The 15893-nt window shown below is 38.6% G+C and overlaps 1 protein-coding gene across 6 annotated transcripts in view; it reads left to right on the forward strand.

The window, feature by feature from the left end:
• The window catches only part of FHL2 (four and a half LIM domains 2), a 119820-nt gene extending 114125 nt beyond the window's left edge, over window positions 1-5695 (forward strand). For 5 of the 6 annotated variants that reach the window (XM_020987916.2, XM_020987919.1, XM_020987918.2 and 2 more), the window contains one exon: window positions 4893-5695. In XM_020987916.2, coding sequence (XP_020843575.1) covers window positions 4893-5044 — 152 coding nt within the window. In that variant the 3' untranslated portion in view covers window positions 5045-5695. Of the gene's footprint in view, window positions 1-4828 lie in introns of all 6 variants that reach the window. The other variant, XM_020987920.2, reaches the window with a different exon arrangement.
• Window positions 5696-15893: the final 10198 nt, after the last annotated feature.

A 15893-nucleotide genomic window follows, 5' to 3' on the forward strand; every position in this document is an offset into this window, starting at 1 on the left:
TTTATTATAAGGCCTGGAGTAATGGATATAGAGCAGGCCTTGGAGTCTGAAAGATCTGGGTTCAGGTTTCCCCTCTGACATACATTGGCTGTGTGACCCCATGCAAATCCTTTCATGTCTCAGTGCCCCACGAAACTCTCTGACTTGCAGAGTAGGCACTATCTGAATAGTGGAAGTTTTTCATTGAGGTTCAGATCACAGGTCCAGGACAAAAGAGAAAAAAAAATCCATAGCTCCTTGAGGACAGACATGATGAAGTTTTATTTCTGGTTTTGTTTTTTAATTTCACACCTCTAATCAGGGTTCACTGGTGGCTCAAAAAATATTTGATGGTTAACTAGATGAGGAGTGGGGAACCTGCAGCCTCAAGGCCACCTTCCAGGTCCTTGGGTGCGGCCTTTTGATTGAGTCCTAGTTTTACAGTACAAATCTTTTACAATACAAATCCTCTGTGAAGTTTGAATTCAGTCAAAGGCCATACTTGAGGGCCATATGGGGCCTCGAGCCTGCAGACTCCTCCCACCTGGGCTGGACCGTAATATACACACCAAAGGATCAAATGAGCAATGAGGCATAGTTAGTAGTCAAAGTTAGGAAAAGTGTTATTGTTGTTAAGTTGTGTCAAACTCTCTGTGACCCCATCTGGGGTTTTCTTGGCAAACATACTGGAGTAGTTTGCCATTCCCTTCTCCAGCTCATTTTCAGATGAGGAACTGAGGCAAACAGGGTTAAGTGACTTGCCCAAGGTCACATAGCTGTTGAGTGTCTGAGGCTGGATTTGAACTCAGGAAGGTGTCTTCCTGACTTCAGGCCCAGCACTTCACCCATTGCACCACTAGCTGGCCTAGTTAGAAAAATACAGGTTTACAATCCCGTCTGTGAAACTTAGTGGCTATGTGACCATGGGCCAAACACTTAATTTCTCTGAGTCTCAGTTTCCTAATCTGTAAAATAGAGATAATAATACCCATAGTACCTACCTCACTGGCCTTTTGTAAAGTTTAAAAGAATGTCTGCAAAGAGCTTGACAAATTTTAACACATTACATGTGTAGGTTATTAGTTTTAAAGTATTTTTCAGACTGTAAGCTCTGTGAGGGTAGGGACTGTCTTTTGCCTTTTTTTTTTAATATCCCCAGTGCTTAGCATAGTGCTTGGCACATATTAGGCATTTAATAAATGTGTATTGGTTGATTTTCCTGTGTTACTATGCAAACAATGACTTTGCGTATCTTAGCATTATCCTACAATTATAAAATATTAGAATTGAAAGAGACCTTAGAGGTCATCTAGTCCTTTGGCAGATAAGGAAACTGAGGCCCAGAGAGGTAAGGAGACCTTTTGGAACTAACAAATAAAGAAAAAGGAATGATGGAATTTATTTTTATTTGAAATTCACCTATTCCAATGTTTCTTTTTTAGATTTCTTTCTTAATCATACAACAATTTCATGGTATTGGGCAATAAAATATTTAATTCACTACAACCTCATAGACATTTCTATTGTAGGAATAATAATGATGATAATTCAGCACTTGAAAGTTTGCAACATGCTTTACAATAAGAACAAAGTCTTCTCTAGACAGAAACTATTAGAACAGAAATTCCATGAAAGGAGGGAAATTAATTTTCTGAAAAAGAAAAGTAAAATCTTGAGGCCCATGAGAAAGACTTTTAAAAACATAGTTAAAAGACACTAGTTATCTGGATTTTCACACCAGTGCACGAGGGTCTGGTAGAGTGAATTTCTGACAAACATCAAGACTTTCATCCCGATTGAGAAAAATGTAATTTTAAAAACATGATTTCTTTCTGAAAGGAGATGCTTAATTCACACGTGACTATAGACTTCTTCCATCCCTCATGCCTCCTCTGCTATATTCTTTCCATTGGGCTTAGCAAGACAAACAGTGGTGCTTCTTATACTAGGTTGATTTTTTTTTTCAATTGGGATAGAAGCTATATTCTCTCTTCTCAGGCTTAGCCAACTGACTCCAACCTATAGAACATAGTTAGTAAAATAGCAGCAGGGATAAAAGGGCTTCTCCATAATTTCACAGTTTGGTAGAGTATTGAAAAGTGCATTTCTATCACTTCCTGCCTGCATGATGACCTCTTGGAATTCACTTTTAACTCCCTGGGGTCTCAGTTTCATTAAATATAAAATGAGGGAATGGGACATGGAATAAGTGAGACTCCTTTGCCCCCTTCTTCTTTACAGTTCCACGGTGGAAGGAAAGGCTGGTCTTTTATAGGAAAGATTACCAATGAGAAACCAACCTCACAAAGTATTTTGTTGTGCACCTATCTAGAGCATTTATTTATGGATATTGTATGTTATATGCATATGTGTATGTCTTATTCTCAGTTCCATGAGTGCAGGAAGAACTGCATATTATTCAAACTTTGTATGTCTTTCAATCATTCACAAGCATTTATTAAACTAGACACTGTGCCTCAGAATCTATGTACTACACACAGTAGATACTTAGTGCTTTTTTCATTGAAGTGAACTCTTGGTTTAGGTTTTACATAACTCAAGGCATGGTCTAAATGACTTCAAAGTCTTTCCTACCTGTAATGAGTTAGGTAACTTTAAGGCACTTTATAGCTGTGGTGTTCATGTGTCCTTGATTTTCCAGGATAGCCCCAATTTCAAGGAAAGAAGAGTACATTTAACAAGATTTGCAAAAATAATATTCTTTGACCATGTATTCTTGTTTTAGAATATATGGTCACTCATTGCCTTAAAATACAATATTCTGGTCATTGGGTCTTTGTTGGTCATTCATTACAAATCAATCTGGTTCCTCTTGAGGGATGCCATCTATGAAGGTAGAAGAGATATATGTGGAAATGAAGGTGATGTTTTACTTAATTTTTAAATTAATTTTTATTGATATCTTTTTTATATCATCATTTTCCCAGTATCCTAATATGAGCCATCTCATATAACAAATAGTATTTTTAAAGATTAAAAAAAGGAAAAAGAAAAAGGAAAGAAAAAAATCAGTACAACTGATCGATACTCTGAAAAAGTCTAAAAACATGTGCAATGTGGGATCTCTGTGGATGCCCTACCTCCTCAAAAAGGAGGCTTGGGACAATCCTTTCATATTTCTTCTTTTGAACCATGCTTATTCTTCATAATTTTGCAACATTTACTTCTGCTTTGTGTGTGTGATTTTTCTTTCCATTTATATTGTCGTAATCATTGTCTATATTGTTTTCTTGACTATGTTTTGCATCAATTCATGTGAAATGAAGGTAATACAAAAAAAATCCATTATTTAAAATCCATTAAGAAAGAGTTGTAGGATTAATATGCTTTATCTGTAGTAGATTGTAGGTAATGAATGGTCAAAACTCAGCTTAAGCAGATGATAGTAATAATAGCTAACCCATACAATACATACATACATTGATACATACATACATACATACATGCATACCAGCTAGGTGGCACAGTGGATAGAGTATTGGGTCTAGAATCAGTTAAGACTCATCTTTTTTAATTCAAATCTGGCCTTGGACACTTACTAGCTATGTGACCCTGGGCAAGTCACTTAACCCTATTTGCCTCAGTTTCCTCATCTGTAAAATGAGCTGGATAAGGAAATGGCAAACCACTACAGTATCTTTGCCAAGAAAACTCCAAATGGGGTCACAAAGAGTTGGATATGACTAAAACAATTGAACAACAACCACAATTCTGTGTGTGTGTGTGTGTAACCCCATTTTAAGGCATGCAAAGCAAATTACATACATTATCTCATTTGATCCACATAACAACTCTTGAAAGTCAGTATTAGCATTGTTCCCATTTTACAAATAGGGAAGGGCCATCACCAGTTGGCTTGACATCACTTGTTGCCACCACACTCAGATGACCCTGGTAGAGAGAGTGAGGCTGATGATTTTGCATAGCTCTGCCTCACCTAAATCCAATTCACTTGCAAGTCAAGACATCACCTTCATGATGTCATCAGTCCTCTTCAGGAACAGAAAGACGAACAACAAATAGTGAAACTGAAGCAAAGAGCAGTTAACTAACTTGCTCAGGGTCATGCAGCTACTTGGTGTCTTGAGTCTTCCTCACTCCAGGTCCAGTGCTCTATTCATTGTGCCACCTAACTGCCTAAGTTACTCAGCACTAAGGATTCTAGGAACCATAGATATTATTCAGCAGTGGTTTGTTTGTTTTTTTCTTAATGTAAATATGATAGGGACATTTTGCTCTAAACTGCAACCATTTTTCCCCATAAGGAACTCCTCTCTGTAATTTAAATCCACATACAAAATTTCCCTAGAATTTGTTTTAATAATCACAGAAGGCATGCCCATTTGAAAATTATAGCAGACTGCATTTTATTTCCAGATGACATACTGAATTTCAGAGCTAAAGGTATCCTTGCAGAGTACCTTTGTCCTCATCCCCCCTCTCCTTTTCAGCTTCCTCTTTCTGGGTTAGAAACGTCAGCCCTGTGAGGGCAGGGATGTTCTTTCTTTCTACTTATATTTATATTCTTGGTGCTTAGCACACGGCAAGTACTTAATAAATATTTGTTGACTAAATTACTGAATTTCATATACCTCTTAATACCCTTTTCCAAGTCTCCTGTTTTTTTTCTAATGGACGGATATATTTAGTCCCAGTCAGTCAGTTTCCTTAAAGATCTTTGCATAAAAGAGACAAATAGGAAAGACCAAGCAGTCAAGCTTAGAGGGACTTCATTTCCTTTGAGTAAAAACTAGCCCCCGCTTCCATAGGCCTCTTATAAAGCCTTAGCAATGGATGACCATTCCTTCTGCTTCACTCTTCTCCTCAGCCCAAGAAGCCCTAAGTCAATATGCCTCTACTCCTTTATCTGATGCACATCTTCCTTTCACCAGGACTTGGAGGAACAAAGTACATCTCTTTTGAAGAACGCCAGTGGCACAATGACTGCTTCAACTGCAAGAAGTGTTCTCTGTCCTTAGTTGGACGTGGCTTCCTCACCGAGAGGGATGATATCCTTTGCCCAGAGTGTGGAAAAGATATTTGAAGCTCAAAAACAAGGGGAAAGCTGTGCTTGCCAAATACATGCATACATATATTTTTTTTTCCTGAAATATGCCTATGTTGTGTACTAGCTTTAATGAGCCACATGCAGACTTTCTTTGTGGGTTTTGCAGTGGGTCTCACATCTATAAAGCATTTTTTCCCCTGGGTTGGACGCGTCCAGAGGAAATGGCAAATACTTTTTCTTCTAGCTATAGCAGGGGAAGTGGTTCTGAATTTCTGTAACTGAGACAGGTCCAAGAGTGAATAGATAATCGATCAATATGAGCTAATTTTCTTTCTTTGATTGAATGATTGATGCAAAGAGATAATGTGGTCAATGTAGGATTTGAAAATCTTCCAAAACACGTGAGGGAATGGCCTAGCTGAAGGTGGTGGTGTTCATTGACTTTGTAACCACATGTGATACAAGGTGTAGAGCAGATTCTCGTGGCTTAGAATGTGTATATGTCAGAACAAAACTTTGTGCCACTCACAGCGTGAAATGATCATTAATCACGGAAGGCAGAAGTGTTGTGTAACAAGTACCTACTGCGTTGCATGATTAGGTGATTGACTATGTCAGTGTTAACTGAAATTGCATCACGCCTTATCTTTTTCAAAATAATAAAAATTATGTCAGCCAACAACGTCACATTTCCCTTTTAATTGTCTGTTTCTCCTTCAAAATATTTTTGCTTGAAATTTGTGGCTTTGTCAACAGGCATTTATTGAGTGCTTAACTATGGCGCCAGGCACTGAGCTCAGTGCTGGGGCCACGAAGGGAGGCAAAAAACAATCTTGCCCTCAAAGAATGCACATTCTAATGGGATGGGCAATAGCATGCAAATAACCAGGTACACAAAATATATATACAAATTAAATTGGAGGGACTAGCATTAAGTGGGAAAAAACTTGTAGAAGGTGGAAATGCAAGGAAAATACATTGGGTAGAGAGATGGAGTGTGAGGAACAGCAAAGACAATGTCACTGAATCATAAGGCTAGGTGGAGGGTAGAAAGGTGTAAGAAGACCAGAAAAGTAGGTGGGGGTCAAGGTGTGAAGGGCTTTAAAAGCCAAAAAGAGGATCCTGGAATTAATAGGGTAACAGGGAGCTGAGTAGAAGAGGGGCTGGAACTGGGAAAGACTTCAGGCCGTGACACTGTCCAGGAGGCTATTGTAGTACTCCAAGTGTGAGGGATGAGGGTCTGTTCCAGGGTGTCAGAGAGGAGGAGAATAAGGCATATAGGAGAGCTGTTGTGATAGGATTTGGCAACAGATTAGATATGTGGGGTGAATGAAAGTGACAATGATACTTGGGTTGGTAGCTTGGGTAATTGGGAGGATGGTGTTACCTTCAACAGTAATAGAGAAGTTCAGAAGAGGGGAGGATTTACAAGAAGAAATGATGAGTTCATTTTTGGATAGCCGAGTCTAAGATGTCTATGGGACATCTAGTGCAAGATGCCCAAAAGATAATTGAAGATATGAAACTAGAGATCAGAAAAGGAGTTTAGAACTGAGTAAATAAATCTGAGAAGCATCTGAATAAAGATGGCCATTGAACTCTTGGAGCCAATCTCACAAAATGAGTTAGTAGTGGGAGAGAAGAGAAATGGGCTTAGGACAAAGCCTTGGGGTACCCAAGGTTAGTAGGCATCACTTAGATGATTGAGAAGGACTTAGAAACCAGTGATTGAAGAGCCAGATGGGTAGGAAGAGAGCTAGGAGATAACAGGGTCCCAAAATTTGAGAAAGAAGAGAGTATTAAGGAATAGAGAGTGACTGACAGTATTAAAGGCTGCATAGGGGTCAAGAAAGATGAAGGCTGAAAAAAGGCGATTTAGAGATCACCAGAAACTTTGGAGAGAGAGGTCAAAAGCCAGAGTGCAGAGAGTTTAGAAGACAGTGAGAGGACAAAAAGCACCATTTGTAGATAGCTTTTTTAAGGATTTTAACCTCAAAAAGGAGAGATACAGAAGATAGCTCTCAGGGATGGATGGCTCAAGTGAGGGTTTTTAAAGGATGGGAGAAACATGGGTGTTTATGTAAACAGTAGCCATGCAGAGATTGAAGATTATTAGTGAAAGATTCGCAGTGATGGAGAGGGCAGTCTGCTAGAGAGAACACAATGAAATGGAATCAAGGTGCATATAGAAGGATTAGCCTTGGCAAGGACGACTACCTCTTCATGTGAAACAAGTAAAAGAGGAGAGAGGGAGGGAAGAAATATGAATGATATGCAATGATCACACAATGTCTAAGGTAAACAAGTACAAATCTGCAGTTAGCTGGAGCTAATGATAAAAGAGATCACCATCACATGCTTACTCTTTGCTTGAATATTATTTCATGGTAAAAGACAATACACCTAGCATTCATGGCTAAATGTTACAGTGTGCTATTACGTTGGCTATAATTTTTTTTTCTAAAAAACACACCTTTGTGTTACAAATACTAAAATTTTAAATTGCTCAAAAATTCAATAGGAATACCACAAGCTCACACGTAAGCCCAAACTACTGTTGACGCCAAATGCTAAATTAGTAGTTATAATGATGTTACAACACTTAGCTTAAGAGAACCAATTAGAAGGAAACCAAACATCATGGAAAGGGTACTTGAATATCACTATTACTGTTGAGAGCACTACCATTTCGCCAGGCACTCAGACTCACAAATAAGGGGTCATTGTCAACTACTATTCACTCACCTCACATATCCAAATGGCATTTCTACCTTCACAACATCTGAACCCTTCTGTCCACTTACACAGCCATCACCCAGGTTCAAGTCCTCATTATGTCTTACCTAGAGTATTGCAACAGCCCCTTTAAAAAATTCAATTTTATTTTATTTTCAGTTGCAAATTCTGTTCCATTCCGCCCTCCCTCACCAATTGAGAAAGCACCCATTACTATATATAAAAAAAGGTTTCAATCTATTCTTTGAGTCTATCACCTGTCTGGAGGTAGATAGCATATTTCATCATGAGTCCTCTGGAACTATAATTGGTTCCCCTGTATTGATCAGAGTTCAAAGCTGTCTTATAGTATTGTTATTGTATAAATTGTTTTCTGATTTTGCTCACATCATTTTGCATGTATGTTTATACAAGTATTCCCAGGAGTTTCTAAAAGCACCCCCTTCATCATTTCTTACATCACAGTAACATTCTATCATAATCACATATCATAACTTATTCAGTCATTCCTCAATTGATGGGCATCCCTTCAGTTTCCAATTCTTTGCCACTGTGAAAAGAGCTGCTATAAATATTTTTGTATAAATATCCTTTTCCTCTTTCTTTGATCTCTTTGGAATATAGACCTAGTAGTTGTTGCTGTGGCAAAGGATTTGCAAAGTTTATTAGCTTTTGGGGCATAGTCCTAAATTGTTTAACAGAACGGCAGGACCAGTTCACAACTCCACCAACAATGCAATAATGTACTTGTTTTTCAACAGTCCCTCTAATATTGTTATTTTCTTTTTTTTTTTAACTTCGCCAAGCTGATGCATATGAAGTGGTATCTTGGAGTTGTTTTAATTTGTATTTCTCTAATTATTAATGATTTAGATTTTTTTTTTTGCATATGGCTATTGATAGCTTGGATTTCTACTTCCAAAAACTTCCTTTTCATGTCCTTTGACCTTCAGGAGTCTTCTAATTGATTTCCCTGCCTCAAGACTCTTTCTACTCCCAATCTATCTTCCACTCAGCTCCTAAGGTCATCTTTCTAAGGTATAGGTATGACAATGGGTCTCTGTTACCTACAGAATCAAACAGAAATTCCTCTGGCTTTCCCCCCTCTCATATTTTCAAACATGTTGTTTGTACCTAGTTATTACATTTTGTCTGTAAACTTGAGGGCAGGGACCATTTTTCCTTTTCTCTGTATCCTCAAAGCTGGCCCAGTGCCTGGTTTATAGTAAGCATATTGTTAACTGAGACAGAAGACTCAAGTTATGCTACCAGCCTTATCACTAACTGGCCATATGACCTCAGGCAACTTGTTTAATATCCTTGGGATTCAGTTTTCTCCTGTGTAAATAAGGGGAATGAGCTAAACCATTAAGTTCCCTTCCAGTTCTAAAATTCTAAGATTGTATGACATCTGTTGCTACATATTTTAAAAGTGACCACCACTTAGAACTTTAACCAATGCCCAGAACAAGATTAATTTTCATTATATTCCCTGAACTAAGGTTATAATCTGTCATTCTGCCACATCTTATGTCATGGAATCATAACTAGATCTGAGAGAAAAGTTAGAGCCCATCCAGTCCACTCATTTTACAGGTAAACAAACAGGTTCAGAAAGGTTATAAACTTGGGAATTATAAACTTGGGAAACTAAACAGGATGATAGAAGTGGTGTGTTATGATGGAAAGAGATTTGGAGTCAAACCTGGATTCAAATCCCGGGTTTCTTACCATCTATGCGGCCCTGGACTACAACATCATCCTGTTAAGGTTCCCAAGTTTGTAATTTCTTTTCAACTTAAAAACACACAAACATCTGGAAAACAGGAAACTACGTTTAGATCTTGCTATCCTGTACTTCTTAGAGTAGCATGTGACTTTACCAAAAAACCTATTTTTAAGCTCTAGACAGATCATCTAAGCATTTAATTTTTAACAACATTTTATGTTCCCCCAGTTATGTGTAAAGACAATTTTTAACATTCATGTTTTAGAAATTTTGAGTTCCAAATTTTCTTTCTCCCTCCCTCACATACCCCCCTCCCTGAGACAGGAAGCAATTTGATATAGTTATACATGTTCAATCATGTAGCATCTAATTTTTTTAAATGTACAAAGTGCTTACTATTTAAAAAGCACTGTGCTGGGTACTGGGGATACATAGATAAAAAAATTACCAAGTCCCAAGGCAGCTAGATGGCGCAGTGGATAGAGGACTGGCCTTGGAATGAGGAGGACCTGAGTTCAAATGTGGCCTCAGACCAGACACTTAACACTTACTGTGTGACCCTGGGCAAGTCACTTAACCCCAACTGCCTTGCCCTGCCCCCCCAAAAAAATTACCAAGTCCCAAACTGCAATGAGCTTTTATAATCTAAGGTGGGGAAGGGGGATAAGTCTAGAAAAAACTATTATAAAAGTCTTTTAATTGATCTCCCTAGTTCCATTCCCTTCCCCTTTCCAATCCATCCTTCACATGGCTGCCCAAATAATCTGCCTAATGCACAAGCTTAATGTGGTACAGTGAAAAGAGCCCTGACCCTAGAGTCAGGAGACTTGGGTTAAAATCCCACCTGATGCTTTTTATTTGGGTGACTTTGTGCAAGCAATCTAAGATCTCAGTTTCCCAGTCTACAAAATACAGGGGGATGGTCAGAGGTGTTTAACATGCTGCCCTCAGGCCACATGCTGACCACAATACTCCCTAGTTCACTCCAACCAAATTAAAATGTAATCAATAAACATTTAACAACAACAAATGTACATGAAATAGCACGTAATGTTAATATGTCATTTTCTAAGTTAATATGTGACCCTCAGGGATTCTTAGGTACAGTTTGATGGCCCCAGTTTTATTTTAGTTTGATACCACTGGTCTTGTTCAGTCATTCAGCCACGTCCGGCTCTTTGTGACTCCCTCAATCAAAGGTAGTTTGCCATTTCCTTTTCCAGTGGATTAAGGCAAATAGAGGTCAAGTGACTGGCCCAGGGTCACACAGCTAGTAAGTGTCTGAGACTGGATTTCTACCCAGGTCTTCCTGACTCCAGGCCCATCTAGACATCTAGTCTAGATGACTCCTAAGGGCCCATTCAGCTCTAAATCTATAATGCTATAGTCTTCCTAAGCATGTCATGCTCCTACTCAAAAAACCTTCAGTGGCACTTCCAGTGGTCATTAGGAAAAAATCCATAATAAATTCTTTGGTATAGCATTTAAGACTCTTCACAATCAGGCTCCTAACTTCCTTTTTGGCCCTATTTCACTTGACTCCTATTCATATACTCCACCTTCTAGTCAAACTGGACTAATAGCTTTTCTCCATTCTCTTCCTACAGTCTCCTTCTCTTCCTCCTCCTCCTCTGCTTTATCCTGAGGCCCCACTCTCCTAACTGATGACTTCCTACATGGACCACTATTCCAGTCATGCCCTACCTCCACCTCCTAGCTTTTTAGCTCCTATCTATGAGCTGTCTTTCCCTATTAGAATATAAGCTCCTTAATGGTAGAGACTGTCTTGGTTGCTTGTATTTGTATTCTCAGCACTTTAGCATAGTGCCTGATACACAAAATGCTTAATAAATGCTAATTTGTGCCTAATTTCCCACAGGCCATTCCTGGAACAGACCAATCAATTAATAATTACCAAGCACTTGATGATTAGAATGCTGCACTGGGTCTGAATTCAGGAAGAGCTGAGTTCAAATCCAGCCTCAGACACTTACTAACTCTATGACCCTGGGCAAGTCACTTAACCCTGTTTGCCTCAGTTTCTTCATCTGTAAAATGAGCTGGAGAAGGAAATGGCAAACCGCTTTAGTATCCTTGCCAAGAAAATCACAAATTGGTGGCAAAGAGTCAGACACAATTAAACAACAAGCATATACTATATGCCAGGCACAGTGCTATGTACTAAGAATAAAATTACAAAGAATAAAACAATTCCTAAAAATAATAAGCTTGCAATCTAAGAGGGGAGACAAATATATATGTATATATACACACACATATACATTTACATCATTAATGTATTATGTGCAAATATATAATTTATATATATGATTTCCATGTATTCCATGGGATCTTGTGCATGTGTATGTATATATACATGCATATATAGGTATATAGTATATACAAAGTATATTAATACAAGGTAACTTAACAGTCGGGAGAATCAGGAAAGGCTCGATGTAGAAGCTGGGGCTTGTGCCATGTCTTAAACATTAAGAGGTGGAGTTAAAGACAGTGCATTCCAGAAACAGGGGATGGCCAGACATAAATAGGCAGTGCAAAGATACAAAGACAGGAGATAGGGTGTTGGGTACAGAAGAGAAAGATAGTTTGGCTAAGTCTCTGAGTGCAAGAAGGGGAGTTGGAAATATTTTGTTGTTTGGTCATTTGAGTTGTGTGCAACTCTGTAACCCCATTTGGGATTTTCTTGGCAAAGATACTGGAGTGGTTCGCCATTTCCTTCTCCAGCTCATTTTACAAATAAGGAACTGAGGCAAACAGGGCTAAGTAAAACAGTGAACAGGCCCAGGGTCACCCAGTTGGTAAGTGCCTGAGGCTGGATTTGAACTCAGGAAGATGAATCTTCCTGACTTCAGGCCTGGCACGCTATCCATTATGCCACCTAGCTGTTGAAACATAGATTGGGGCTAAATTGTGTAGGGATTTAAAACAGAGGAGTTTATATTTTATTCTGCAGGCAATAGGAAGACATTGGAGTTGGTGGAATCTGGGATCACATGGTCAGATTTGCAGTTGTGTAGAATGGCCTAGAGTGAACGGAGACTTAAGGCTTGGATACCAATAAGGAAACTGTTGAAATAATCTAGGGGAGAGGTGACGAGGGTCTGAACTAAATTAGTAGCTGTGAGTAAAGAGAACAGTTTGGATATGAGAGATTTTGTGAACATAGAAATCACAAGATTTAGCAACTAATTCAATACATGAGGTAAAGAAGGATTCCAGAATAAGGCAATAATAATCTCTTTAACCTGGGAGACTAAAAGAATGGTGGTGCCTTCAACAGGAATAGGGAAGTTTTAAAAAGGAGAGGATTTGGGGGGAAAAATAACACGTTCAGTTCTAGAATGTTGAGTTTAAGATGTCTCTGGCACATCTAGTTTAAAATGTTCAAAAAGCATAGGGTTGAAGGTCAGGGGAGGTAATGAGAAATGGACATATAGATCTGAGAATCACCTGCATAGAGAGGATAGTTAAATCCACAGGATCTCATGAGATTACCACAAGAGTATGGAGGAAGAAGAGAAAAGGGCCTAGGAAAGAACCTTGGAAAATAGTTAAAGGGCATGATGTGGACAATGAGCTAGCAAAGGAGACTGAGGAGTGGTATGACAGCCAGGAGAAACTATCACCATTAAAACCGAGAAAAGAGACAGTATCCAAGAAGAAGGAATGGTCAACAGTGTCAAAAGCAGCAGATGGGTCAAGAAGGATCAGTCTGACAAAAGGCCACGAGATTTGGCAATTAAGTGTTCACTGACAGCTTTGGAGAGAGTAGTTTCAGATTGCAAAGGGTAAAGAAGAGAAAAGGAAGTGGAGGCAAATGGAGCAAATGTAGACTTCTTTTTCAATTTGGATGAGAAAGGGAGGAAAGATATAGGACAAAGACTTGAGGGGATAGTGGGGTGAAGGGCTTTTTGTAGTTTTTTCACATATAATTTATTTTTTTTTCAATTATTAAGCAATTATTTTCTCTATCTCTCACCCCTCTCGCTGTAACTGAACAAAAGCTAAAATAAATATGCATAGTTGGGACAAATTCCAACATTGCCCATGTCCAAAACTGTTCAATTCATTCTGTATCTTCAGTCCAATGTGGTTTGTCACTTCAAGTCTTTCACATTTATTTTTCTTTAAGCTGTTATTGTAAAAGTCTTTCTCAACGTATTTGCTTTACTCTGCATCAGTTAATACAGATCTTCCAAGGTTTCTCTGAAACCATCAAGTTTGTTATTTAAGGCACAATATTCTACTACCTTCATATACCATAATTTGTTAAGCCATTCCTCGATAGGTGAGCACCCCTTCAGTTTCTAATTTGGGGTTGCTACAAAAAACAGCTTCTATAAATGTTTTCATGCATATGGGCCCTTTTTCTTTTGTTAATCTCTAACCAGTTCAAAAAATATGAAGAGTTTGATGACTTTTTGGGTATAGTTCCAAATTCCTTTTCAGAATGGCTTTACTAATTCAAAGCTCCACATTAGTGTGGCTGTTTTTCCCACACAGCCCTTCCATATCTTTTTGTAACTTAACACTCATTGCTGCTGGTCCTGTCCTTACTAATTAGAGTTGTCCAAAAGTGAAATGGGTGGCCTCCAAATGTAGTACCCTTGATGACGATCTTCAAGCAGATCCTCAAGGAGTTTCTTTACGGTACGAGTTAGACAAGATGGCTATTGAGGTAACTTCCACTCAAATTCAGTAATTCTATAAAATCCATCTTCCTTCAGGTCCAACTCAGGTGCCTTAATATTCATAAGATCTTCTCTGACCCATCCAGTTTTAGTTGATTTCTGGCTCCTCAAATGTTTTGTGGCACTTTGTCTGGATCCTTCTTTTGCCCCTATGTTATCATGCTTTGTTAGGCACATGACAAGTCCTTATTCCTATTCAACTTCAGTCTACGTTAGGAAAAGGCAAGGACCATGCCAATTTTCATCTACATATCTGTTGCCTAGCATATCTTTCACATGCCAAGTATTTAATAAATGTTTGATGTTCCAAGGTCAAAAAAGAGCAGTGTGAGAAATTCTAGTGAGAAGGGAATACTTCTAGTTGGGGGTACCAGCACTCTTGGAATATGTAACATCTAAGTTGGGCTTTAAGAGGATGGGGAACTGCCATGAAGTGGAAAACAGGTTCGAGGAGGACAGTAGGGAAGAGTCCCTTCCAGGCATGGTAGTCAGCATAAAGCAATATCCAGGGGAGAAGGCAGGATCAAAATCAGGCAATAGTAAGAAGTTGAATTTGGCTAGAATGTACAGTGCAAATAGAAAATTTAGAAAAATAAGTTGGGGTGAGATTTTGGAAGTCCTTGGTCCCTCCTCCTCCCCTCCCACCCGGCTCAGGATAGAGTGTGAATTATATCCTGTACACAATGAAAAGCCTCTGAAAGTGTTTGAAAAAGAGAGTAATGAGATTATCTTCTGAATTAGGAAGATTACTTTGGCAGCAGTGTGAAAGATGGATTGTCACGGAGAAGAGACTGCAGGCATGGAAAAGCTGGAACAATAACCAAGCAAGTATAACATGACCCCAAGTGGTCACAGTGTGAGTGAAGAAGGTAATGGATGATATTTTGAAGGTAGAATTTATAGGATTTAGCAACTGACTGATGTACCGAATGAGAAAAGGACATCAAAGATGTATCCAGTGTTTCAAATACGGGTGATTCCTCAGTGCCATCAACAAAATGAGTGAGGTTGTGAGGATTAGCTTTGGAGGAGATGAAGAGAAGTTCGCTTTTAGATACACTGAGTTTGAAATGTTAGCAGAACCTCCTGATGATGTTAAGCGGGTAGTTCAAGGACTGAGGATGTGAGTTCAGAGGAACAGGTTGGAGACAGATGTAGAGATTTGGGAGTTATTCTTACACTCTGAATTGACTTTAATTCACCATACTGCTTTGTAAGCTTAAAATCCACTATTAACTGTCATCTTTCATAACTTACCTATGAAGACTAAAATCTGCTGTCATTCATTATCCAGCTTTTAAGGGTATACAGTAGATTAAAGAGTGAAGGTTGGGCACAAGGTAGGTTATCTCTGAATGTAACTGCAAAGTCATAGAATCTTCTTGTATTTTATTATCCTCATATCTTCTACTCCATTAACTTAGGTAATTCCACTTATAACCAGTCATATTAGAATGGTATCAGTGGAGTTAGTTACAAAGTTAACAAAATACCCACATTACATGAGGTTACCTGTGAAGCAGTCTAATTCCATTCAGCTCAACAAATTTAAGTTGGGTTTTTGTAGTTTTTTTAATGTCTACTATGAGCAAGTCACTTGCTGAGTTTAAACTACATGTTATTGAGAGGCACTACAGAATAGTTGCAAAAATACTGGCCTTAGAGCCATACGACCTAAATTAAAGTGGCACTTCAGCCACTAATC

Source organism: Phascolarctos cinereus, unplaced genomic scaffold (genome assembly GCF_003287225.1).
Source record: "Phascolarctos cinereus isolate Bilbo 61053 unplaced genomic scaffold, phaCin_HiC Scaffold_7;HRSCAF=346, whole genome shotgun sequence".
Lineage (NCBI taxonomy): Eukaryota > Metazoa > Chordata > Mammalia > Diprotodontia > Phascolarctidae > Phascolarctos > Phascolarctos cinereus.